The sequence below is a fragment of the Carlito syrichta genome, unplaced genomic scaffold (assembly GCF_000164805.1).
Source record: "Carlito syrichta isolate Samal-C Ts95f unplaced genomic scaffold, Tarsius_syrichta-2.0.1 Scaffold308134, whole genome shotgun sequence".
Taxonomy (NCBI): Eukaryota; Metazoa; Chordata; class Mammalia; order Primates; family Tarsiidae; genus Carlito; species Carlito syrichta.
The window spans coordinates 136,580-163,679 of NW_007252230.1; the positions used below are offsets into that span (position 1 = coordinate 136,580).

The 27,100-nt window shown below is 38.2% G+C and overlaps 1 protein-coding gene across 1 annotated transcript; it reads left to right on the top strand.

Moving 5' to 3' along the window:
• Positions 1 to 1,556: 1,556 nt before the first annotated feature.
• Positions 1,557 to 27,100, top strand: ANXA10 (annexin A10). Its single transcript, XM_008065024.1, has 10 exons — positions 1,557 to 1,595; positions 3,997 to 4,110; positions 5,622 to 5,712; positions 6,811 to 6,890; positions 15,968 to 16,021; positions 16,117 to 16,210; positions 18,652 to 18,747; positions 21,621 to 21,679; positions 24,160 to 24,282; positions 26,811 to 27,100. Exons 1-10 carry the CDS (start codon positions 1,557 to 1,559, stop codon positions 26,877 to 26,879), a joined length of 819 nt encoding a protein of 272 aa, XP_008063215.1. The 3' UTR covers positions 26,880 to 27,100.

Consider the following 27,100-nt stretch of genomic DNA (forward strand, 5'->3'; position numbering starts at 1 on the left):
TCATTTACAGATGAGAAAACTGAAAACCACAAAGTACCCTATCAGTGCAGGACAAATAGCTGGGGCAGAGAGGAGGCAAGAATCCAGGAACCCTAACCCAAATCTCTTCTATTTTATTTATTTTAGAAATTGGGGTGAATGATCATGATGTCAATATATCTTTGCTCAGTGAATTGAAGCTTCCAGTGACATTTAGGTGTAAAAGTTGTATGCCTCCCAGGAAGTTATTGCAATGTGTTTCGTGAACATCAACGTCAACACGAAGGTTCTTTCTAGCTCAAGAAAATTGCTCCTATATTGTGTGCCATTCAATCAATACCACCCATAGACAATAACACACGAGAAGACAAGGATTCAGGGCCCTATGTGGAAGTGCACACGGTTTCAAGCTTGGTTTCTTCCCGTTTTCTACTTCCCTTCACCATACATTGCCCTTAGTGTGAATTCTCGATGCCCTGAAACTGCCTTCTCATCCCAGCTTGCCTTCTGCCATGTTGCTACATCCAGACGCTCCACCTCCAGCCTAGTGGGGTCCAGAATGATAAAGAAATCTTGCAGAAGTTTGGAGTGTGGTGGCTCACACCTGTAATCTCAGCTACTCTGTAGACTGAGGTGGGAAGATCGCTCGAGGCCAGGATTTTGAGAACAGCCTGGACAGCTTAGCAAGACCTCATCTCAAAAATCAAAATGTGTCAGCTGGGCTTAGTGGTGGATGCGTGTATTCCAGCCACCTGGGAGGCTGAGGCTGAGGACCAGGGGATGCAGCCCAGGAGTTGGAGGCTGCAGTGAGCTGTGCTTGCACCACTGTGCCCCAGCCTGGGTAGCAGAATGAGATCACATCTTGTCGCTTAAAAAAAAATTATGCAGAGGAAATTTTGGGTCATGAGAATGCAGGCAGATAGCATGCCTTGTTACAAACCACATAACCTCAGGTTGCAGGCTGGAAAGGGAAGATCCAAAATTGTGGAAGTTGATCATACAAACTGGGTCATTCTTGTCATATCCAATTAAAACGAAGTTGAGAAGCCGGGGGGAAGAGCACTCAGGGCACAGAACATTGCTTCAAAAGTTAATTTTTTTTTTTTTGAGTCAGAATCTCACTGTGTTGCCCAGGCTAGAGTGGCACAGTCATGGCTCACCGCAACATCGACATTCTGGGCTCAGGTGATCCTTCTGCCTCAGCCTTACAAGTAGCTGGAACTACAGGTGCACACCACCACACCTGGCTGATTTATTTATTGTAGGAACGAAGTCTTGCTGAGTTGTCCAGGCTGGTCTTGAACCCCTGGGCTCAGGCAATCCTCTCGCCTCTGCCACCCAATGTGCTGTGATTACAGCTGTGAGTCACCATGCCTGGCTTCAGAAATGTAATTTGAAGTGAGAAAAAATAACAAGCCAATTATTTTCAAGTATTAACAATAGTTTTATGGATACTAAATTGGACAGTTACTGAAATTGACAGAATATTAGCTTTTGCAGCATCATTTTCATATTTTGAAACCAATACTTTGTTTTTCAGTTTGCAAATGTTTCCATGGGTCTTTGGCGATGTGCCAATGGTGCCTAGTGGATGGATGACCTGGGAGCAAGCAGAGGTGAGGAAACACCGTCAATGAGGTTGTCTGCTCTCACCATTGTACTAAGGGCGCCCAGGGCCTAATTTGTGTCTCTTCCAGCAACTGCTGAGAGCAAGGAACGTCAGGACTAAAGTGATGGACTACTCCACATGGACTCATGACGAAGCTCCTCTGTATGACCCTCTGTGTTTCAGTCCTTTATTCCTTTTCCTTTTAATGTATACTCTGGTGTTCCTACTTCATATTTCTACTTCATTGGGCATATATTATCCTTTGGTGATAAGCATTTGTTTGTTCATTTGGTCACTGGCTACTTACACATATTACACGAAAGACATTGTGTTAGGTATTCCGTCAAGTAACTGAGGAAGTTGCACCTGAGAAGAAGAAGACTTCTTTCTTGGTGACTCCCCATCTTCCTAAGTAAAGAACATACCCTTTTCTTTTTCTTTTTCACTAAAAAAACAGAGACCATCAAGTAAGAGATTCTCCAACTCCTACCTCTCACACCAAAGTCTTATGCAGTCTCATCCCTTCTGCAGTTTATTTTATTTATTTATTTATTCATTCATTCATTCATTCATTCATTCATAGTCAGGTCACTCTGTAGCCCAAGCTGGAGTGCAGGGGCATGATCACGGCTCACTGTAGCTGCAACCTCCTGGGCTAAGGCGATCCTTCTACCTCTGCCTCCCAAGTAGCTGGGACTACTCCCAACACTTTGGGAGGCTTAGGAAAGAGGATTACCTGAGTCCAGGAGTTTGAGACCAGCCTGGGTCACTTGGCGAGATCTTGTCTCTACAGTAAGTCCAAAAAATTAGCCAGGTATGGAGGTGCACACCAGTGCTTCCTGCTACTTGGAAGGCTGTGGCAGAAGGATTGCTTGAACCTGGCAGGTCGAGGCTGTGGTAGCTGTGATCGGGCTACTGCACTCTAGCCTGGGCAACACAGTGAGACTCTAACTCCAAAAAAAAAGTAGACATTTTTCTGCTCTTATTTGAATTTTCGTAACTTTTGCCTTTCTCTGGACACTCTCGTCCCTCTCTTGGTTTCCGGGACGACAGTCACATCTTTTTACTTTCTCTGAAGATTTCTGGTGTCTTCATCTTGCTCCTCTTCCTCAACTCTCTCCCTAAGTGCTGGTGTTTCTAAGGGCTTGGCCATCTTCTCATCAATCCATGGGTTCTTCCAGGTGACCTCTAAAACCATGGCCTCATCTGCTACCATCTGCTTCTAAACAAAATCTCTCTTCTGAGTTTCAAATCTGTATACCCAGCTCAACCGATATTTCTCACAGGTGCCCAAGTAAGTGGGCTTAAGAGTAAACTTGTCCCTAGCCTTCCTGGCTCCCAGCCAGAAGTTTCCTGTCACATTGGTATTTCCCTTTGAGCTCAGTAACGAGGAGCCGGTGGTTCTCAATCCTGGTCACATGCAGAATAAACTCAGAACCTTCCAAGAATACAGATTCCTGGCTGCCACTCCAAACCCTCCAAATCAGAATTTACAGAGGTGAAGGTTGGGAATCTATTTTTTTTTTTTAAAGTTGGAGTTTCACTCTGTCACCCAGACTGGAGTGCAGTGGCCGCTCCCGGCCACCGCAGCGTCGGCCTGCTGGGTTCCAGCGATCCTTCCGCCTCAGCCTTCCGAGTAGCCGGAATTACAGGCATGCGCCACCACACCCGGCTGATTTTTTGATTTATTGTAGAGATGAGGTCTCGCTGCCCAGGCGGGTCTCGAACCCGTGGGTTTAAGCAATTCACTCACCTCAGCCTCCCAAAGGCGCGGGATTACAGGCTGAGCCACCGAGCCCGGCAGGAAATCTTTCTTTTTTAAACAGGTGTAGCAATTTATTTTCTCTATCTTCGTTCCAATGCCACTGTCTCTAAAATTTTGGTTTGATATAATTAACTTTGAAATAAAACAATTCAAATATACTTTATTTTTTAAGAGAAGTTTTAAGTTCACAGGACAATTGAGTGGAAGGGTCAAAAGTTTCCTTACAATCTCTGTCCTCACACATGCCCAGTCTTCTCCATTATCAACATATTCCACTATGGTGGTACATTTGTGACAGTTAATGAACCTACATTGACATCTCATCATCACCATCATCCAAAGTCCATCATCTGCATAGGGTTTAAGCTAAGTGTTGTGTGTTCACGTTCTTGGACAAATGTATGAGATGTAGCTTCCATTATAGATTAATATAGAGTAACTTCACTGCCCTAAAAATCCTCTGTGCGTCACCTGTTCATCCTCCCTCCCCTCCCCTCCAGCCCCAGGAAACTCTGATCTTTTACTGTCTTCATAGTTTTGCCTGGAAAAGGAAATCTTATGAGAAGACCTTCTGCACGTGTCCCCTTGATCTTGTAAGTTTGGCAGCTGAAACAGTAAACATATGTACTTTCCCCCCCCACAGGACCTGGTTGGGGATCTGAAGGAGCAGCTTTCACATCACTTCAAAGAAGTGATGGTTGGCCTCATGTATCCACCACCATCTTATGATGCCCATGAACTCTGGCATGCCATGAAGGTAGTAATCGGATCCAGAAATACACCGACATAGGAACAGGCTGGTATTTCTAGAGGGGATACTGCCCTGTGATGCTCCCACATACACACCTGATTGAGGAGTGAGACGGGAGTAACTAAGCGATGATGTAACAGTGGAAATGTTGTGGTCAAGGGAAGTGACCTTGTTGGGAAGATGGAGCCTCCAGAGACCCGTGACAGGGCCCACCTGCTCTTTTGTTATACAAACTCCGATTTACTGAGCCAGCTCTAGGCTGAGCTACCAAAAGGAATGTGTAAATAAACCCCCAGGGCTATTCAGATTTGTCTCTCCTCAATAGATATATGGAGAAGAATGTGTTAAAAATCATGTGAATCTTTTTTACTTATTTGTAAAAATGTGGCGACATCAGAATAGGATATTGAATTGGAGACAATATATAAATGATACGTTTATTTTTATGACCTTAAGTTATTCCTTTACAAATATTTTTTTTGCTTTAATGCGTCAAATTTTACTTCTGAGAAATTAGACTAATTATTTCTTACAGGAAAATTATTTCCATAAAATAAATTAACTATGGATTTGTTACAGATTTTGTTGGCTAGGGGTGGGGAACAAAGTGGCCCTGTTACTTCTTTCCAAATACTGGTATTAAACACCTGTAGAACTGTTGAAATCACTCCAACATGTTTGCCAATGACCAGATCACTACAGTCTGTGAACACTGTGTGACAGGAAAGAGGCAACCGAAAAAAAATTAAGGGAATGTACATTTTGGCCATCATATTTACTGATCCGAATAGGCATTGTACAAAATTCATGTTTATTTTGATCAATCACTTTCAACACATGGCATATGTCAGTTCTTACCTCTTGCAAAATTATGTGTCTAAAAATTATCAAAATGAAGTCATGTGTTGCTGTTTAGATTAAACAAGTATATCTTATCAATATTTCATAGAATAGTAGGGCTGTCTGAGGCTTTTTAAAAAAAGCTGTGCTGTGTTTAAAATCACTGTCATAGACTAATATATGTACATGTCTGTAAGAGACGACAGAAAGCACCCATCTAAAGGTTCATGAAAACTGTACACAATTTCACATATAAGGAGCGGCGGGGACAGTTTCCAAAACATTCTTGGGAAATGAGAAGACCTATATTATAATTTCAGCTTGCTGTAGAGCTGATATTCCAGCAGCCGTCGGAATATCAAATTCCATTTCAGTAGCAAATGGAAATGCTTGGTGTCATGAGCATTGTTTAAACATGTCTTTTTCAACTCTGTTTAGAAATGTCCATCGTGCTGTATTTTAAACGGAGAAACAGAGTTTCTTTCAGATAATATTATCTCCTCAGGATCCAATAGCTAGTAAATGGCAGAGCCAGAACGGAGACTGCGCCTCCCTCTGTCCGCCCCCTCCCCACCTCTCACAACAGGAGGAATGCTGTATCCCTTTATTTTTCACAAAGGACACTATTTTCCCCAGTAAAAGAACCTTCATATTGCTCTCTTTTTTCCTTTTCCTAGGGAGTAGGCATTGACGAGAACTGCCTCATTGATATATTAGCTTCCAGAACAAATGGAGAAATTTTCCAGATGCGAGAAGCCTACTGCTTGCGTAAGAAAATATACACATGCGAATATATTTTGCACACATATGAACTTCATGTTTTTCAAGTAACACATAAGAATATTCTACATAACACAAAAATCATGTATTTTGAAGAGTTTCCTGAGACACCCCTACATTTGAATTATGACTCACTCAAGACTTATTAACTTATTAGGTAAAATTGATCTTGAGTGCACTCAAAATGAAACAGTTCCCTAGATAAAGTCAAGAAGATTTTTCCAGAGAAATACTTACAAGTCTCCATGAGGTGAATGTTTTTACCAAGACAAGAAAGCGTCCAGCACCTTCGTTCTGGGGCTATTTTATTTCTTACCCAGGAAAGACGCACAACAGGCAAAACAAAGCAAAGTACAATAATTACTCAGTGGATTCTACAAATATAGCTGTGTCACTTTACATTAATTTAATGATCCCTGTAATTTACCTCAAAATCAGATTTTTATACATTTCAAAGCAGAAAGAGTAACTATTTTCACTTTCAAAAAGGTTTAATGCCTAGTTTTATTGTATTATATATTATGTAACACTGACTGTTAAGAAAATGTTTCAGACAGTCACCACTATTGCCTTTGAGCAAAAGTAAGGCTTTTCCAAAGGAATGAAGTAAGAACCTTCACTTAAAATGTTAAAATGAAACAAAGCACTTGGAAAAATGCTGGGCTGGGCAGCAGTCTATGGAAAAAGAAAAATAATTATGAGGCAACCCCCTCGGATCCCCTCCCTCTGTGGGAGCTTCTCTGTCCTCTCAATAAATCCTGCTTTCTAAAAAAAAAAAAAACCAAAAGGAAAGAAAAATTATAATAATTTTAAGAATCAAAAAATGTGAAATGACTCTCAATTCTGCTTCTCAATTTTGGAATACAGATAATTTATTTTTCTTTAAAAAATAGACCTATACCCATGTCAGTCACCATGAGATGACTGATTTCTTTGGTGGTCAGTTTATTAACAAAGAAATGTCAACAAATTGACCCTATTTCCTGGACTTTCCCTTCACAACTTGGAAATGGCATGAACTTATTCAAAGCACATTGATACGCAGTTCTATAATAAATCATACCTTTAACATGGTTTCCTGTGCAGAATACAGCAATAACCTTCAAGAGGATATTTATTCAGAGACCTCCGGACACTTCAGAGATGCTCTCATGAACTTGGTCCAGGTATGGCATTCTAAAATCCGCATCATTTTGCACTGTTAAAAAATAGATGCATGTCATTTCCAAAAAATGGGACAGAAAACTCCAGCATATGACAGCACAACCATAAATTCTGTATAAAAACATTTACTGAATATCAGCCATGTTCAAAGCACTCAACTAGAAACTTGAGTTGGGTGTGAAGACAAGTATTGATAATGCGTCAGCTCTGTTCTAAAAAATTAAAAACCTGCCATACTTAAAATGATTATAAAATATACATATATGTATAAATAATTATATATTTCAGGGGAGTTAAAGGATTAAAAAATTAGTCATGACTTATAATTCTGATTAGAAATTAATTTCACCTTTAAGTTCTTTTCTGAGCTCCCACTGTGTGCCTAGTACTGTGTGAGAGGATAATCGTATTTCTCATTTAGTAACCATAAGCACTGTAATATGAATATTCTTATAAGCACTTCAGAAAAGCAGACACAGAGTCGAAAGCATAAGGTTCTAGCTCTCTGGTTGCCTAAAAAAGTTAATCAATAGAGATTCAGAACTTAATTGAATCTTCCAAACTCGAAGTGCCAGCATGTGATCCTTCGCCTCACCAGTAAAAATTCTGTGGGACTATACCTATTGCTCAAAAGGAACATCACTTCAAATTAAAATTAGATTTTGTCACACCTTATGTTTCTGTATGAACTACATTATATGTAATTATTTTCATTCGATTAATATTTCTTAAAACATCCCACATATTAGCATTGCAATGTGAATAATATTTCCTAAGACCCTCAGAAAGATATGATTATCTTTTGTTCAATGCATATTCTTGAGTATGCCTGTCATTCTATCGAGTAAAGGCATTCAGGAATGCAAGGACAAAGAGATTCAGTGTTCGGTTCTTAATTATTAAAAGAATCTAGAAGCCCACAGCTAGCGAAAATGTCTTAAAAGCCAATATTTTGGTTTGGTTTGACTTGGTTTGGCTGGATGTCATATGCATGTGTGTGTGCGTTTGAAATGAAAGAAGTTTCTAAATCTCCAAACCTTTATACATAAATAAAATTTCAACAAAACCTAGAAGCAGGCAGAATTTGGTACGTGAGAATGTGAAAGTAAGAAAAGGTTTCATTGCCTTTAAAGAAAAAAATAATAAATGAAAAGTTTTTTTAGTGAGAATTAAGTTGGAAGAATGGTGCCTATGACAGAGAAAAGATCCAGAGTCTTGAGAAAAGAGACTAGGGTGAGACTCCTTCCTAAGACCCTCAGAAACTCAGAGAACAAGATAAAAGTACATAACAGACCATTGTCTATTCTTTCTTTTCCCTGAACCACTTTGTGCCAGTTGTTGCCAATGAGTTCCTGAATTTGTTTGTAACCTAAACATTTCTGTGGCTATTGTTGGCAAACAAGAAATTCTTCCTTGTTCTTTATCCATCTTGGCTTTATCTGTGGCATGCAGGCAGTCCTCAGTCCCTGACTTTTCATTGCTTGACTTATGATTTATTGAGTCTACAATGGTGCAAAATTATTGCGGTTTTGACGTAACGGACAATAGTCTACAAATGACGTGAAATATTCAACACTTAACTGTAAAATAGACTTTGTGTTAGATGATTTTGCCCAAGAGGAGGCTAATGTAAGTGTTCTGAATATGTTTAAGGTGGGCTAGGTTAACGTATGATGTTTGATAGGTTGGATGTATTGAAGGCATTTTCGACCTGGGATTTTTCAGCTTACAATGAATTTTATTGGCAGATAATGCCACTGTCATTCGAGAAGCGTCTGCGTGTTCTCCTTGAGGGTTGTATCTCTTTCACAACTCAAATTTGACAAATTTAGAGGCCTAGCAGTTTACAACTTGAGGAGCCCATTTTTCTTTCATCAGGGTGTGTAAATGTCTTTGAAAATGAGAATCCTTAAAAAAATTTAGAAGAATTGTGATCTGCTTGCATTCAATTAGTTCCATATACCACCTAACCACAGGCAAAATTCTTTCCTGATACATTTCTCCAATGTGACTTACTTCTTTGCATCCTTGTAACCCCATTAATGCCTCTCTTTTTTTTCACAACCCAAAAACAATTTCTTGAAGACTGTCTCAGACAACAAAATTGACTGGTTCTTACCGCAGAACTGAGTCATAAAAAGCTCTTGCGTTTCAAACTCTGTTCAAGTCTCAGCTCACATTGCTTGAAATCAGTAAGTGATTTCCCTTTAGAATTCTTAGAGGGGTCAAATTTCTAAACTTTCCCTCTCTTCTCTTTAATTTCTGCTTGAAAACCAGCCAATTATTTACTGAGCTCATCTTTTTCTTATAATGCATGGCTAAAAGCATAAAGTAATAAACACCATTTCTCAAGCTCACAGGAATTCCAGGACAGGTGCTGCCGATCAAAGAGCACTCTACTCCACGAAGTGACTCAGAGACTCAGTCTCTTTCCACCTCCTCCCCTGGCTTTTTAGTTCATCTTGCCTGTCCTCAACCTGCAGAAGCAGAAGGACAATGGAGGATTGTTCTTGGGAGTTTTTAAGGACCTCCTTGCGATGCATGTTATTCTTGCTCAAATTTCATTGGCTAAACCTCCATCAAGTAACCCTACTTAATACCAAGGGTGGCAGCAAAATATAGTCCAGGTGTTTGTTTCAAAAAAGTGGAAACAAGTTTCACAATCAGTAATCAGTATGCATCGAAGCTGAAAAAGAGAACTGAACACTGCCACCAAGAAAAACAAATGGGCAACAGAAGATGGTAAGGTTGAAGATGTCTATGCCCATAAATTAAAACAAAAACTTACGTAGATGATTATATTAAACACAAAAAGAATTTCCAAAAGGGAAGCACATATAAGGAAAGGAAAAAAAATGCCATATATTCTTTCTTAAAGTACTTTAAAAAGGAAAATATCTTTGAGTTTTTAGCTATGCTTTATTTATTTATTTATTTTTGTACTTCAGGAAAAAACACAGTTCTGAAAATGAAACATGAGAGAAAATAAATCTCAAGGGAAAAAAACGATCAATGAACAATGACTTCCCTTGATGTAATAGGGCAATTGACCTTATTCGTAATTACTGTTTTTTTCCTGAAATTAAACAACGATGCTTTATTAGTGATAGGATGTGTATATGCGTGTATTTATATATATAATATTATTATTTGCGAAGACATTCACGTATTTTAAAGCAACACATGATAATTTATTTTCTCACTGATGTCACCTAATTTGGATTATGAATTTACACGATAAAGTATTGCTCCATTTTTTTCCAAGATGACACCAACTTAAGTTTCTCTTCTTATATATTCCATTAAAATTTTCAAAAAAGGTAGCCCATATAAATACAAAATATTGACTCTTTACAAGTTACATAAATATATAGGCCATATTTAACTTTGTTTCCTAGACTTTCTCCGCTTAAACAAAAATACAAAAAAGGCCAAATCGTGCCTACTGCAGACAAGATCACTGTTCTATTGATTGTGCTTTAAATGCAGAATTTTAGGCTTTTGTTTACCATATTAAGAGTAATTATCTTTTTTTAGTTTTATTTATTTAATTTTTTAAATTTTTAATATTAAAGATGTGGGGTACAATTCAGGGTTAGGTATACAAATGTCCATTATGCAAGTACCCTTGTTGATGAGATATGTCCCCATCACCTCCCCTGGTGGTTTCCCTTTTTTATAGTATTATGATAATTGTTCAACGTCCGCTTATGAATGAGAACATGTGATACTCAGTTCTTTGTTTCTGTGATAGATCACTCTGTATTATAGACTTTAAGTTCATCCAAGTGGCTACAAACTCAAGAGTAATGATATTAATAGAGTTTTTAATAGTATAACTCTCTCCTCCAAACCATGATCAAGACTTCTTTCAATCTGTGGTCCATAAGTATTTTTTCTTAAGCTTGATTTCTAGAGTTGGAACATTGAGAAGAGGGGAGGAGAGAGAGAGAGAGAGAGAGAGAGAGAGAGAGAGAGAGAGAGAATTGAACCTTAGAACACCTTTAAGTATAGTAAAATTTCCTTTTCAGTGTCGAATACCAAGAAGTGAGGGTGAAATCAAAACTTAGCTTTCATAAGAAGCCAAGGAAAATTAACAAAGTTTATTGTATTCTTGTGTGTTAAGATTCAGGTTTTGGCTCTGTAAATCAAGGGATGTGAGCTCATTTTTCTTCTTGTATTTCAATTTCTTCCCAATGCAAGTATTTTATAATTCTTCTGTTGCTATAACCAAGTTGTTATATCCAAGATGAAAGTGTGTCTTCACTTTCGGAATCAAAGGAAAGCTTGTCCGTGACTTTCATCTTTTTAACATCATTAAAATCCAGACGCATCCTTTTTTTTTTGAATTAATAGAGAATGGGGAATTGCAGCACAGGAAGTCTAAAGGTCTTTATGAAATGGAAAGTGTTGAAAATCATTGTCATATTTTCCAGGAGAGAAGATTTTTTTTACTTAATCTACAAGTGTTTCCTGACAGGACTGTTTCTTAGAAGGAAAAAACTGAGCTGGAACTTGTTCTTCTCGAAAACTAATGCCCATCATTAAACTGGCTTGCAACACTTCCTGCAGCTTCTATTACACGGATTTATGAAAGATCAAATTATCTGTCATATAATGAAAAATTAGTCACTTGAAGATTAATTAATCAATATGTGCAGATTGTACTAGAGATGATCAATGTTTTCAGAAAGACAAAGCATAAAACCTACCTAATTTGGTGCTTATTCCTTACCTTAGCTTTTAAAATTCCTCTTATGACAGTTTCTTAAACTTGTACAGTAAGGCCTCTGGGGATGCTATTGAAATCAGCTTTCAGTAATCATCTATAGTCAGTTAATCTGCTTCAAATATTTTCAACCAAATTGTTAGCATCCTTAATTACTTTTTTATCTGGTTCCCAGAACAAATTTTGTACTCATTTATTTATTTCTTTGACATTTACGTCAATTAAACTCACCGTGTGACTAATTTTGCTCATTACATTACAAAATCGGATTGACTCTGCTTTCCTGGAAAAAGCCAAATCATCAACTAACTTATTCAATTTCTAAACCCACCAGTCTTCTTAAAGTGCTCTTGAAAATTTACTGCATAGGAAAATAAACAGATGGGCACCAATTTAAGTTAACTGTCCATCTACTTTGGTCTTTGAAATCTGCTATCTAAAAGCTTTTTTTTTTTTTTTTAACTTTTCCAGTATGAATTTCTTGAACACCTACAATATGCCAAGCACAATTTTAGGTAATTGGAAATGACTGGTGAACAAAAGAGACAAAGATCTTAACCTTTAGGATGCTTACATGCCAGCAAGAGGATATGGACAATTAAACATAAATAGAATGCACAGGTATATGATATATAATGTTAGAAGGTGCAAAAAGCTATGGCAGAGGGAGAGGAAATGTAGGTCTGGGCACATTGGTCAGGTTGCAACCTTCTATAGGTTGGTCAGAGTAAGTCTCATTAAGAAGATGAGATTCGAGCAAGGGTTTGAATAAAAGAGTGAGCGAACAAACGGGTATGTATGATTGAATGTTCCAGGCAAAGGGTATAGCTAGAGAGGATGTCTAAGGCAGGAGAGTAGTTGGTTAGTATGAAGAATAACAAAGACTCGGTTGATGGCATCTGAACGAGTGAAGGAAACGTAGAGTAGTAGATGAGTAGATGAGGCTGGAGAAGTAGAAAGTGGTGATGAGATGATGTCAAACCCTGCAGGCATTATGAAGACTTTAGCTTTTACTCTAAGTGAAATGGGGAGAGGTAAGTCATTGCTGGCTTCCGAGTAAAGAAATGATGTGTTCTTATGCTTCAGAATAATCACAATAGATGCAATATTGAGAAAAGACCTCAGAGAAACAAGGGTAGAAACAACCCTGTAAGGAGACCACATCAGTAATAAAGTCAAGATCTATATGAGAGCACTGGTAGTAGTGAAAAGTACCCAGATTCTGGATGTATTTTGAAGGTAGTATCTATATGTGATTTCCTAAGGAACTGGATGTGGAATACAAAAAAAACCCCAAACAAAACAAAAAACAAAACACACACACACACACACACACACACAGAGAGAGAGAGAGAGAGAGAGAGAGAGAGAGAGAGAGAGAGAGAGAGAGAGAGAGAGAGAGAGAGAGAAAAGAATCAATGCTTTTGTCAGTGTTTGGTCTGAGCAATAGAAAGGAGAGAGTGCGATGGGAAACCTGAAATTATAAGAGGGTTTTAATGTGTAGTAAAACCAAGAATTGGATTTTGAGCATGCTGAATCTGTATGTAGACTAGAAAAATCAAACAGAGATGTTGAGTTGGCAATTGGAATACACGCATGTGAAGTGAAGTTCAGATAATAGATCTCAGCTATAGTTGTAAATTTGGGTATCATTACAATTTAGATGGAATTCAAAGCCAGATGAATAAATAAGCTTACCAAGAGAATGAGTATAAATACACATGAAAGATGATAAAAAACTAAGTACTGAGACCTTCCAAAATTAAGAGGTTGAAAAGTAAGGGGAACCAGTTCACAACATGGGGGAAAAACCGATGAAATAAAAGGAAAGAAAAAGAGATACAGGACCCTGCAGCCAAATGATGAAAGTCCAGCAAGAAGAGAATGTCAATTGCATAAAATCCTATTGGTAGATCAACCAAGATGAAGACTAAGAATGACCATGATATGTTACTACATAAATGGCCTACATATTCACAGAAGATATAGATATTGATTGCTTTCAGTTATTTGTTGCTTGGTCAAAGTTAAAACCATACAAGAGAATTTGAAAGGTGGCAGAGGAGATTGTCTGAAAATAAGTGTTTTTAGGAAGAGTATGGTAGATCAGAGAGCCAGATACCACTGAAATCTAACAGCCATTCTTCTCTAACAACCGGACTTTGGATGATTCACTTACTATCTCTAGGCCCATTTATTGTTTCTCCAAAGTAAGGACTGGAACTCCATGACCCCTAAGGTCCCTACATCCCAATACTTTCATGACTTGAAAATAAAATAGCACCCGTAGTCTTACCACTTAATAAAATGCTTTCCCTCTTTAAATGTAATGCACAGAGTTTAAAAATGAGAATTGCATATATGCACTCTTAGTCACTTAATATTTTAAGCCAAGAAAATTGAGAGGGCAGAGATGTATCTGACAGACTCCTGTCTATTCCCTCTCAGTTGTTCATCTTTAGATGACATTCAGTTTTTGATTAAACATATCAAATTTTCCAGGGCTACAAATTTACTCAAAACGTAGCTTATGTATTTCTCTATGAACAATTTGCACTTTCTCAATTGCCTCTAGATTTGGTTAGCAAGGAAAAAGCATTCATATTTAATCTAAAACGGTAAATTTAATCTGTTATACTTCGAACTGTCAGTGTGAGTACACGTTCAATCTTATACTTCCATTGGGTGGAGTACTCAACTCTCAGATTTCTAGCCATCTCTCCATCTCTACAAGAGGGCCCTTAGTGGAATGACGTGTATGTGGTTTCTGAGGTGACTTGGCAACAGGAAGGGTAGAGTGTCTTCAGATCATTAGGATATTTTCTGCATCTTTGCTGATCTTGAATGGAAGGCCCATTCGGAACTGTAACACATGAGATATTGATGCCAGGATGTGGGTGCTTCTCAGCATTGGCTACTCAAACTAACAGCTGGTTTCGCCTATGATCCTTTTTCTGACTCAGTTTGGTCAGAGTCAAGTAACCTTTTATAATGATTTAGACTTACCTTTACTCACAGAGTAGCTGAGGAAACCCCCTAAGGTCTCACACAGTTCTAGTCAATGTGCCCTTGGCTGTTGAAATACTTTGTCCCTGCCATGATCATAAACAACTCCATGTGGCAAGCTCCCCCACTAATTCTTAGCTAGGGTGCAAATCCCTGCATCAGAAGCAGATAGGATTCATGCTACTTAGGGACTGAGGTTAATTCAGGGGTGTTGTATTTAAGAACGTCCTCTGTCCAGTCTTGCTGTCTCACTGAATTTACTGCAATGTGGCCCTTTCTAGAGTCCTAAATGGTGATGGGGCGGAAGTCACTGTACCCTCAGTTCTCTCTCAGCATAGTTGGAGGGGAAAAAATGCCTCCCTGCAGATCTTGACCCAAAAGGAGGGGTTGAATAAACCGTCTGAGTTCCTGACAGAAGGAAGCTTAATGCTTTCCCTACCTCTTTCCTCCCTTCTTGACCTTCTAATCCTCAGGGTGGCCCTGTGTTGGTTAGCCCTCCTCCCCTCCTGTTTGACTGGACCATGTCTGTTCTTCACATGATAAAAGGGTGGGAGTGAAACTAATTTGCAAAGTATTCTCCCTCCACAAAATCTGTATTCCATGAGTATTTTGTTGTTGCATAATCCTACTTTGCAAGTCAGAGACAAACTTTCTCTGTGCAGTTTTCCTCAATGTCAAATCCCATTCCTACCACCCACTGCCAAATAGTGGATGCTCAGCTTGATGGAGGATAGGCTACTGCACAGAGACTTGGAAAAGTGAAAAAAACACCTCCATGGCCTTCAAAGATTACCACTGCTACCATGAAAAAGTAAACCAAAAGAAACACATTTAAAAAGCATAATATTGGCCGGGCACCATGGCTCACGCCTTGTCATCCTAACACTTTGAGAGGCGGAGGTGAGAGGATTGTCTGAGCCCAGGGGTTTGAGATCAGCCTAGGCAACTTGGCGAGCCTTTGTCTCTACAATAAATCACAAAGTTAGCTGGGCATGGTGTTGCACACCTGTAGTTCCAGCTACTTAGAAGACTGAGGTGGTAGGATCACTTGAGCCCAGCAGGTCGAGGTGGCGGTGGCTGTGAGCATGCCACTGCACTCCAGTCTAGGTGATGCAGTGAGACTCTGACTCAAAACAAAAACTAAGACAACAAACAAACAAACAAAAAACCCAAACCAAACCAAACCAAAAGGATTCAATATATGGAAACCGTCTTACTCCAAGGAATGACAGAACGTCTAGGAATGACCAGAGTGTTCAGTGGTTCAAGGATTTTTGTCCCACGAGTTCCATGCAGGTTGTCGAGTAAGAGCACTGACAAAGGAAACCTCTGCTTACTTTTCAGGGAACCAGAGAGGAAGGATACACAGACCCTGTTACTGCTGCTCAGGACGCGATGGTAACTAGAACCTGCTCTCCGCTGGGCCACAAAGACCCTTTGTGAAATGAGCTGGGGTGGTTCTGATGCTCCCTCCTGGCCGTGTGACGTTTCAGGTCCTGTGGGAAGCCTGCCAGCAGAAGACGGGGGAACATAAAACCATGCTGCAGATGATCCTGTGCAACAAGAGTTACCAGCAGCTGTGGCTGGGTAATCGCTGGCGGGGTTTCTTTCCAGTCATTCTATGGTGTTCTCATCCTCACTCGACGACAGGGTGAAAAGCAAGTTGTCACCTAGGAAAAAGGAGGACCCGTCACAAAGATAGACCACAGAGTCAGTTATCTCGCAGCACTTGCTTTGAGTTTTGTTTACACAGAATTGCTTCATTTAGTGACATTACCAAGGACGAACGTTTTCCCTGTTATTTCGTGTTTTCCAATAACTGAATTATGTGGATTTTTACATTTAAAAATTTTTCTGTTTTTGATAAGGAACTTACTCAAATATATTAGATATTTCCTAGCTACCAGCAGCTGTGGCTGGGTAATTGCTAACAGGGTTTCTTTCCAGCTATTCTGTGATGTAATACTCACTCGATTGTATAATAAAAAGCAAGTAGTCACCTAGGAAAAAGGAGGACATGTCACAAAGATAGACGGCAGAGTCAGTCATCTCAAAGCACTTGTTTTGAATTTTTTTTTACACAAAATTGCCTCATTTAGTGACACTACTGAGGAATGACATTTTCCCTATTATCTCATGTTTTCCAGTAACTGAATTATGCGATTTTAAAATAAGGAGCATTTAAAAATGTTTCTGCTTTTAATAAGGAACTTACTCAAATATATTGATTTTTCTATGTTGTCTTGAAAAGTATATAATGGCATTGCAAGGTGGCTCACACTTGTAATCCCAGCACTTTGGGAGGCAGAGGTGAGAGAATTGCCTGAGCCTGGGCACCATGGGAGAGACCTCATCTCTACAATTTTTTTTCCTTTGAGTTGGAGTCTCACTCTGTCGCCCAGACTGGAGTGCAGTGGCCGCTCCCGGCCACTGCAGCCTCAACCTGCTGGGATCCGGCGATCCTTCCGCCTCGGCCTTCCGAGTAGCTGGAATTACAGTCATACGCTACGACGCCCGGTTGCTTATTTATTTTTTTTATTTATTGTAGAGATGAGGTCTCACTGCCCAGGCAGGCCTCGAACCCGCGGGCTCAGGCAATCCACTCTCCTCAGCCTCCCAAAGGCGTGGGATTACAGGCTGAGCCACCGAGCCCATCTCATCTCTACAATTAAAAAAAAAAATTAACCAGGTGTGGTGGTGCACTTGTAGTGCCAGGTACTTGGCGAAAGGATCACCTGAGCCCAGCAGGTTAAGGCTGCAATAGCCATTAGCATGCCACTGCACTCCAGCCTGGGCAACAGAATGAAACGCCGACTCAGGAAAAAAAAGGATATAATGCACTTAATTTAATCAATCTATAATGTGTTAAGGTCATTATTATTGATGTGATGATTTATATGAAATCGAGAGTGCCTTATTGGTTTTAGAGAATGCACTCATATTAGTTTGCACTTTCCCCCAAACTACTGTATGTTTATTTTACCTTTATTAAAAAACCCATCTTTTCTTCTCTTTCTTAGAGACAGAGTCTCACTCTGTCCCCAGGCTGGAGTGCAGAGGTGCAATCATAGCTCACCGCAGCCTCAACTTCCTGGGTCCAAGGGGCCATCTTGCCTACCAGTACCTGGGTCTACAGGCATGTCCCACCATGCTAGGCTGACTCTTTTCTTGAGATAGAGTCTCACGATGTTGACCAGGCTGGTCTCAAACTCCTGGGCTCAAGTGATCTTCCCACCTCAGCTTCCCCAAAGTGTTAGGACTACATGCCGCATCAGACCCAAATAACTTTTTTTCCTATATAAAACACACAAAAGTCTATAAAAATTTTTGAAAGATGATCTACCCTAACCTAGCTTCCACCTCTATTCCTTATATGTCAGCTAGAGGTAATAATAATAATAATAACAAAAACATCTTCTTGTCTTTAATTTTCTGTAAGAATGGATGAGAACTAAAAGCTGCCTGGAATAAAGCCAGATAAGTAAGTTCTTGAAATAAGGAAACTTAATTTAGCACAAATCTAAATTGTCATACTATAGTCACCTGTAGGGAAAGGTGATTTCATATTTCTTAGAGTACCCTTCATAGATTTTACTACCACTATTTTAATTATCACTCAGAGAACTTTTAAACCTAATTCTCATATTTAAGGTCTAGTGGAGAGTTTGCTGTTGACATAAGTCTGGCTGACTATTATATATGTCCTGAACAAATGGTGCATAAAGAATGACTGGATGATTGGTTGTGTGCTTCCCCTGATTTTAAATCTGAATTGAGCTAGTGTGTCCCATTAGATAGACCTGGCAATTGTTTCCTAGGTCTTTGAAGTCCAAGATTTATGTTGAGTCTACTGACTTGGAGTGTTTGTATTTATTTCAAATAATAGTTATATCAAACATAACTGACAGTAGTCTTTTTAATTATTTTAGAGATCATATCTTCCTCAGGTATAGCAATCTAATAAATATTTGTACTTTAAATTTGTCATATTTACAAAATCCCCTTTGAATGATTTCAATTTGTCAAAGTTTTCCAGGAGTTTCAAAATATTTCTGGGCAAGACATTGTAGATGCCATTAATGAATGTTATGACGGATACTTTCAGGAGCTGCTAGTTGCAATTGGTAAGTAAATATTTATCTGGAGTATAGCAGACCTTTTATTCCACAATAAATGCTGCCTGAATCTGACTGAATTAAAGGTGCATGAATAAGCTTTGATCAAGTCACTTTCCCTGAATTGTATTTTTTAAAAGGATGTAAACGCAACAGAGGAAGAATACATCAGTTGCTGATACAGTGTGTTAAACTGTCAGCCTGATGACTTTATTTACTTATTTATTTTTTGAGTTAGAGTCTCACTCTTGTCGCCCAAGCTGGAGTGCAGTGGCACGCTCACAGCCACTACAGCTTCGACCTGCTGGGCTCAGGCGATCTTTCCACCTGATCCTTCCAAGTAGCTGGAACTACAGACACGTGACCAAGCCTGGCTAGTTTTTTGTAATTTATTGTAGGGATGCGGTCTCACCAAGTTGCCCAGGCTGGTCTCCAGCCCCCGGGCTCAGGCAGTCCTCTTGCCTCGGCCTCCCAAAGTGCTGGGATGACAGGCTGAACCACCGCAGGAGGGAACGAGAGGTATGGCACTTTCACAATAGCCTAAAGAAATCACCACTAAGAAACAAGGTAAGTCTCTTTTACGGTAGGATTTACTCCTGCAAACAAATGTATTAGAGATGGAGACAAAAACAAAAACCAAGCCTTTTTCTCTAGGAGAGAAAGAAATCACATGGCTGGCGTGTTTCTGCTCCTGAACAAGGAAGTGGAAGTCAGGAAATATAAAACTGATCAAATAGTTTGAGAACCAAATTCCTGAGAGAGAGAGAGCATCTGGGAATTCTGTTTCTTCACATGAAAGTTGAAGCAGCTGTTAGGAAAGCGTGTCATTTCATTAAAGTCAGACTTTCTCTCAGGATTTAGGTTCTCACACTATTGGATCAGTTTTCTATTTACCGACTTCCATTCCCTTGTTCAGGAGCAGACATCACCAGTCATGTGATTTCTTTCTCTCCTAGAGAAAAAGGCTTGGTTTTTGTTTTGGTCACCATCTCCAATACATTTGTTTTCAGGAGTAAATCCTACCGTAAAAGAGATTTACTTTGTTTCTTAGTGGTGATTTCTTCAGGCTATTGTGAAAGTGCCACACCTCCCATTTCTTCCTATATAAGAAAAGACATCCTTTCACAGAGGGAAAAACAGCAGCAGTTATTCATGAAAACTACAATGGAAACACCTGTGCTTTATCTTGTGTCGTGCTGTGACTTGACAGCATACATTTCGGGGACTACAAAGGAGGAATCATAAAATATCCCCATAGCAAATATGCATCAAGTGGTCACTTAGACACTTGTTAAATAAATGAATATTGTGGCTTGTCGTTCCTGGAATGGCAGAGACATCCATGGGCGTGAGAGCTAAGAAATAAGATAATTTTATAGATTGTCTAGTAAAGGAGTTTTAAGCTAGGGTTCCATGAAAATGGTTTGGTGGAACCCCTAAAATAGTCTATATCTGTGTTTTTCTGAGAATAAGGTGCGTCTATTCCAGTAAATTCTCAGTAAAATTTAATAACGGTACGTCGAAGCCCTCATTTTACAAACAAAGCCTAGGGAGGGTGAGTGCGCCAAAACCTATCAACTTACGATCAAAAGTTAAGACTAGAACTCATGTCATCAGAATCTCAAGAGTTCTCTTTCCACTATCAACCCCTGATACGATGCAATGGGCAAGCGAGAGGAAATAGAAGACGTCAGAAATACCTGAAAACATCTTCACCGCTTCGTTCATTCATTTAATTAACATCTTTTGAGCATCTACTGTGCTGGCCACTGATTTAGGAACTGTGGGTAGAACAGTGAAGCAATGACAAAAACAACAGAAGTCCCTGCTTTCAAGGAGCAGTGACTGAAGAGTGATTATGGGGTTCACTGCGGGCTCCTGGGAAAATTCTACGATGATGATTTAATTTTGGCTAAAAGCTACGGCATCTCATACGTTATTCATTCATGTATTGAGTTGTGTACTTATTCACATAAACACTATGGAATGTCTACTACCGTCAACTGATTTTCATCAAGGACAACTGTCGGCCAGGCTCTAGGTTGTTCTAATGCCACAGTGGTTTTGATTAGATAACTTCTAAAACTGGTCTAGAGTTAGGGTTCATACAGTGTCTCCTTAAGAGACTTCAGATCTACTCACAAATCTATAAGAGACTAAAACTAGCATTTAAGAAGATGAATGAATCACGTGGGGGAAGACGTCACATTGAATCCTACAATAATAAAAATCTAAACAGTAGTGAAACTGACATCTCTTTGAAGCTCTATTTATTTAATTTTCAGATTAAGAGGATAAATTTTTTTCACTAGTATAGATGAAGGAACTAGCAGAAATAGAAAGCGATAGAAATAGACCAAGTGGGCTGGGCACGGTGACTCACGCCTGTAATCCCAGCACTTTGAGAGGTGGAGGTGAGAGGGTTGCCTGAACCCACGGATTCGAGACCAGCCTGGGCGATGTGGCGAGACCTTGTCTCTACAATAAATAAAAAAATTAGTTGGGTGTGATGGCGCACACCTGTAATTCCAGATACTAGGAAGGCTGAGGTGAAAGGGTCACTTGAACCCAGCAGGTTGAAGCTTCGCTGGCCGTGAGCATGCCACTGCACTCCAGCCTGGGCAGCAGAGTGAGACTTCATTTAAAAAAAAAAAAAAAAGAAAGAAAGAAAAAGAAAGAAATAGACCAAGTGAAAAATCTCCATGATTAAAATATTGTTGCTTTGTGATTTTTTCTGTGGGTTATGGTGCTACCATTTTTATCATTGTTGACATTATAATGTGAGGATTGTAATAGAAAGAAAGGTTCTCATTGTTTCTCAGATTCTGAATAAAACAAATATTGTCTCCCTTAATGTTTCTTTTCTCTCTGATTTCTCCTAGTTCTCTGTGTTCGTGACAAACCAGGCTATTTTGCTTATAGATTATATAGTGCAATCCATGTAAGTAAGATCCATATATTTTAAACATTTCTCCTCAAATTGTGTCTGTATTTTCCAAGGACTAATTTAACTTTCTCTATTTAAATATTCATTCCTATTTTTGAACTTGTATGTAAATACATACATTTCAAAGAAAATATGCCCAAGTGAAAAAATGTGTTATACACCAAAAATAAGACCCATCGAATAAAAATTATGCTCTACTTCCTGTACCAAATTTAGGTGGTTAAGAAGTATGGCTCTTTGGGGTCTATCTCCCCCATATGTTGTGTGTGTGTGTGTGTGTATGTGTGTGTGTGTTTTAGCATTTTTTAGCATTTGCAGAAATGGGTACATTCAAATGTTTTTGTATATTTACAAAGATCCTCACATCAGACTTATGCAAATGCAAAACACATGGCATCAAGCAGAAAATGTCAAACATTACAAACTCCCAGTAAGAAATCGCTGTATTCCTGAAGTTTAAAAACACAAAATAATGTCAATGGTTATTTTTAAACATCAAGTGTTATTTTAAAAAATTACTTAAAGAGATAACCAAACAACAGTAAACTCTAAATCTATTTTTTGTAATTAGAAGATAATTTTTTTTTTTTTTTACTTTAGTGTGATTTTCAGTCACACATATTTTGGAGCGTTCTTATTTAAATAAAAACAAACACTTAAGTGCATCCCATAATGCACACCTTATCCATATGTGCATGAAACCTACTTAGAAAAAGATCTCGACTGGTTGCAGTGGCTTACGCCTGTAATCCCAGCACTTTGGGAGACCAGGGTGAGAGGATTGCCTGAGCCCAGGGGTTCAAGACCAGCCTGGGCAACTTGGTGAGACCGCATCTTTGCTATGAATCAAAAATTAGCCAGGCGTGGTAGTGCACGCTTGTAGTTCCAGCTACTTTGAAGGCTGAGGAGAAAGGGTCGCTGGAGCCCAGCAGGTCGAGGCTGTGGTGGCCATGAGCATGCCACTGCTCTCCAGCCTGGGCGATGGAGTGAGACTCCGACTTAAAAAGAAAAAGATCTCATATACATCATTCTATACATGTCATAGCCTTATAAACTCAGAGAAAATTATAAAAACAAATCAAAAGTACAGTAACTTTAAGAATCAGTTTTTTATCTTCAATGTAATTTTCACAGACCAATTTCTTAAAAGGTAGTCAGTATGCTGGGAAAATATGCTAATAGTAAGAATATTTTATTATATGTCTTGTGCAAAGTGTTTTCTAAAGTTTTTGCACAAGAAGAACTGTGTAACTTCAAGAAACAGGAGGAAAATCAATGTTCATAATCTTCTCTTTTATTCTGTTTGCAAGGAGAAAAATTGATTTGGTTACACATTTATTTGAAATAGTATATTGAGCAAAGCTGTTGGATGATTGCAGTAGTTTTTTCCTCCAAAAATCAACCACTGCAACAGCGGAATGCTTGAAGTTTCACTTTAAAATGATGAAAAAAAATCACAATTACCCTGATTCTAATTATGCGCAAATCCAAGGCTACCTATTCTAATAACAAATAAAAATGTTATCCTCACTGTGTGTACAGTAAAAGGCAAAAGGAAGATCTGTGTACTCACAAACAGCTTAGAGGTAAAGAGAAGGATTATATGTACAAGTAATCAAATTTTTGAGGACCTTGAATGTTAAATATTTGTCAAAAAACCGTTGTGACCACCCTTACCAAATAAATCTTCTGTATTTTTCTGAAGTGCACTCTAAGTGAATAATTTACAATTTCAATTTGGATACTTAGTTAGATCATTCATTTTAATAATCTCAAATTAGGAAAAGTTTGTTAGTAGATCTGAGCCCAAACATCGACATCGAAAATTAGACTATGTTTTCTGGCCGCTAGATGTCACCTTTACTCCATTTGAAAAGGTAATTTGAAACTTTTTAAGCAGTAATATTTTGGGGGCCAGTGCATTGGCATTGATTTTGCATTTTTAATTTAAATCAGAAATATTTGAAACACCTAGAATTCTAATTTTTGTAACTTTTCAATAGTGACCAGACTATAAAATGAAAATATTATTGCTGTCTTTCTCAGACATATCAACTTTCATCTGAGTTCAGAATGTCTTCCCCCCAGGACGAATTTTTTACCTAGAAAGACCACATGGCCAGATTTGCACTTTATAAAGCAGCGTGGAGGAGGCAGTGTGAAGGTCAACAAGGCTGAAAAAAGGGAGAAAGCATTGAGAATCAGGGTGACATTATAAGGGCACTGGACTAGAGATGACAAGGCATTTAAGAAGTAAAATAGATGAGAATAATTCATTGTAAGAAGGCAGCGAGGGAAAGGGAGACGTCACAGAGGTGATTCTCGGGATGTGACTTGGATGCTGTGTGGACAGTGATGTCCGTGTTCGAAGACAGGAAGAAGAGCAAGGGCTACAGAAAAGGGATGTGTCCACTTGGGACAGGCTGACTTTAAGGTACTATCTTCTGAGTTCCTCTCTCTTCTGTATCTTTTAGGACTTGGGTTTCCATAATAAAACTATAATCAGGATTTTAATTGCCAGAAGTGAAATAGACCTGCTGACCATAAGGAAACGATACAAAGAGAGATATGGAAAATCCCTATTTCATGATATCAAAGTAAGTCTTCTATACGTTTTATCCTTTTTGAAACGGAGATAAAAGCTTTCGTTGAAATAAACTCATGGTAGAGCTTGAAAGTTAAATGACAGGGATAATCTACTTTAGTCCTTGGCCTTTAGAACATCAGCAGGTGCTAACTTAGAAAAGCCTGTCACCTCTGCAACAGAACCTATTTCCCTTTGATGTGTTTTAAGCAAAAGCATTGATGAAGTCATGCAAAATATTCATTCTCTGTAGTAGCTGGGTTTTAAGCTAAATTCCAAAATATGACCAGACTAAGGAAAACATTTTGCATCAAGACTACTTTCAATTTGAAGAGGTTTCTTAGATAAGTTCAGTTTTCCTTTCATACTGTCATAAAGGGCAGGGCAACTGGTTAAAGACCATAAACCGGTAATTTGAAGGATTTTAACGTTATTAGTTATGTGGGATTCTATGTGTTCCTTATTCTTTTAGTCTTTAAGGGCAAAGAAGCAATGATTTACTATTGAACAAACCCATTTCTTCATTCTAATTCTTTTAAACTTCTAGATTTTGATGAAATTTTGCAGAAAGTTATCAGAACATATAGGACCATCTATGTAATTTTGAGGGCCTAGTAGAAAATAAAAATGCTTGGTCTCTTGATAGATGATTAGTAGATAGATAGATAATAGATATATAGATGATAGCTAGCTAGATGATGATAGATAGATGATGATAGAGAGCTAGAAAGAATTTCAAGATGGTGACAGCAGAGCATTAAACCAAGGACCTGAGAATATATTTTAACTTATACTCTGCGCGTAGCTTAGTGCTGTTACCTTGTTCACATTATTTTCAACCAAAATTCTTAATTGCGAAAAATAGCTTTTAGTTTATTGAAAAATGATCCAGAAGTGACTTAACAACCTAAGGACCAAGAGAACACACAATACAGAAGATCTTGTAGATCCTTGGGGAGTTGAAGTGTTTCCAAGAGGAAGAGTTAGTGGGGTAGTTAAGAGAAGTCTTAGTTCTTGTCTTTGATAAAACTCTCCTGATATCCACCTTCAAAATCCTGAACTCTTTTAGTAATAGTAAGCATTTCCTATTGAGAAATGTGAGTTATAACTCACTTTCCAAATGAATAAATTTGTTCTTATATAATTTATTCATCACTTACTATAATTAATCACAACCACCTCAAAGTGCACTAATACTTATAAATATATAATGCAACTTTACTATGTGCGTTTAAAGCCATGAATTATAATTACATGACATTTTGTAAGAGAGCATGAATACGATAGTTGATTTTTAACACATGTGAATCTTATAAGAACATTTATTTATTAGTATCGTTGTTTTTGAAAAATGTAGAAATTATAGAAAATAAAAATAGCCCTGATTCGTCCACCACAGATAGCCAGTAATGAAATTTTATTCTCCTTTGGTTTGAGTGTTTATGTCCCTACAAAATGTTATGTGCGAAAATCCCCAAGATTATAGTATTAGGAGTTGGGGTCTTTGGGAAGTGATGAGCTCATAAAGCTGGAGCCCATGAACGAGCTTAGTGTCCTTATAAAATAGACCCAAGAAAGCACCTTTGTCTCTTCTGTCATGTGAGGTTAGAGAGAGAAGAAGGCTGTATGAGAAAGCCGTCCCTAGCAGACACCAAGTCTGCTGGTGCCTTGATCTTGACCTTGCTAACCTCAGAGCTGCGAGAAGTAAATTTCTGTTGTTATAAGCCACCCACCTTATAGTATTTTATTATAGCAGCCTGAATGGACTAAGACAGGTGCTTTTCAGTCTTTATCTAAAAATACATAAGTAATAGGTTTTGCTGCCCAAAGAAATATTTTCACTGGATCACGGTATACCATTGCATAAACTGTAAAGTACATAACCTAGCTCAAATTATTTATATGTTGCTTTTCAGTTTTTCACTGTTATACATAATATCACTGTGTACCTATTTTTGCCATAAATCTTTGTGCTCATTAATAATTGATAACTTTCTTAAGATATATTTCTTGAGGCAGAATTAGTGCATTCGTAAGTATAAACATTTAAAAATATTTTGAGACATATTGTCAATTTGCTGTCTGCACTCTACACTGACATAATAAACGTTGCAAATATAATTATTTGTAAATATCATTTAAATATATTACATAAATATAACATTATAAATTATTAGGGCACTTTCTTCTAAAGTTGAGAAGAAGATTTAATCCTAAGGTAAGTTATTGTTCTTATGAATACACATTAAGGCTCAATCAACTTAATCTAAACCACATGCTGCCTGACTAAAATCAGAGTATTATTTTTAATAACTTTCACTGGAAATAGTGGTTAGGAAATATTAAATATTTATTTTTATTTGTTTTCCAATTTCTGTGGCTTTTCTTTTGAAATGTTAAATATTTAGATGAGAAAAGTAAATAATTTTGGAAAGACTAACGGTTACTGTCCCTTTCATAGTGCATTTCAGAGGAATAATGTTTCTTTTTTAGAAATGCCATGCCACTTTATTTTAAATACATTATATTTTCTCTTTTCAGAATTTTGCTTCAGGGCATTATGAAAAAGCACTACTCTCCATCTGTGCTGGTGATGCTGGAGACTACTAAGGATTTGATGGACAATGCACTCTTCTTTATAGACACATCTAATTAGAGATTTTCTGATAAATTGGTGCTGTTAGTAGCACTACAACAAAGCTATAGAATCATATTTTCTCTTCTATCTTTGAAATTATTCCAAGCAAAAAACCTATTCATGAAAGTATATGACACTTGATTTTCCTGCTATCTAATCAGCAATTAAATACATTATGCATAATAGAATAATA

Excerpts from the sequence above, each read along its gene's own strand:
- ANXA10 (XM_008065024.1), top strand. The coding sequence starts at position 1,557 with ATGGTGCCTAGTGGATGGATGACCTGGGAGCAAGCAGAG. Across the intron at positions 16,022-16,116 it reads CTGCTGCTCAGGACGCGATG|GTCCTGTGGGAAGCCTGCCA; the intron begins GTAACTAGAACC and ends GTGACGTTTCAG. Across the intron at positions 16,211-18,651 it reads TTACCAGCAGCTGTGGCTGG|TTTTCCAGGAGTTTCAAAAT; the intron begins GTAATCGCTGGC and ends AATTTGTCAAAG.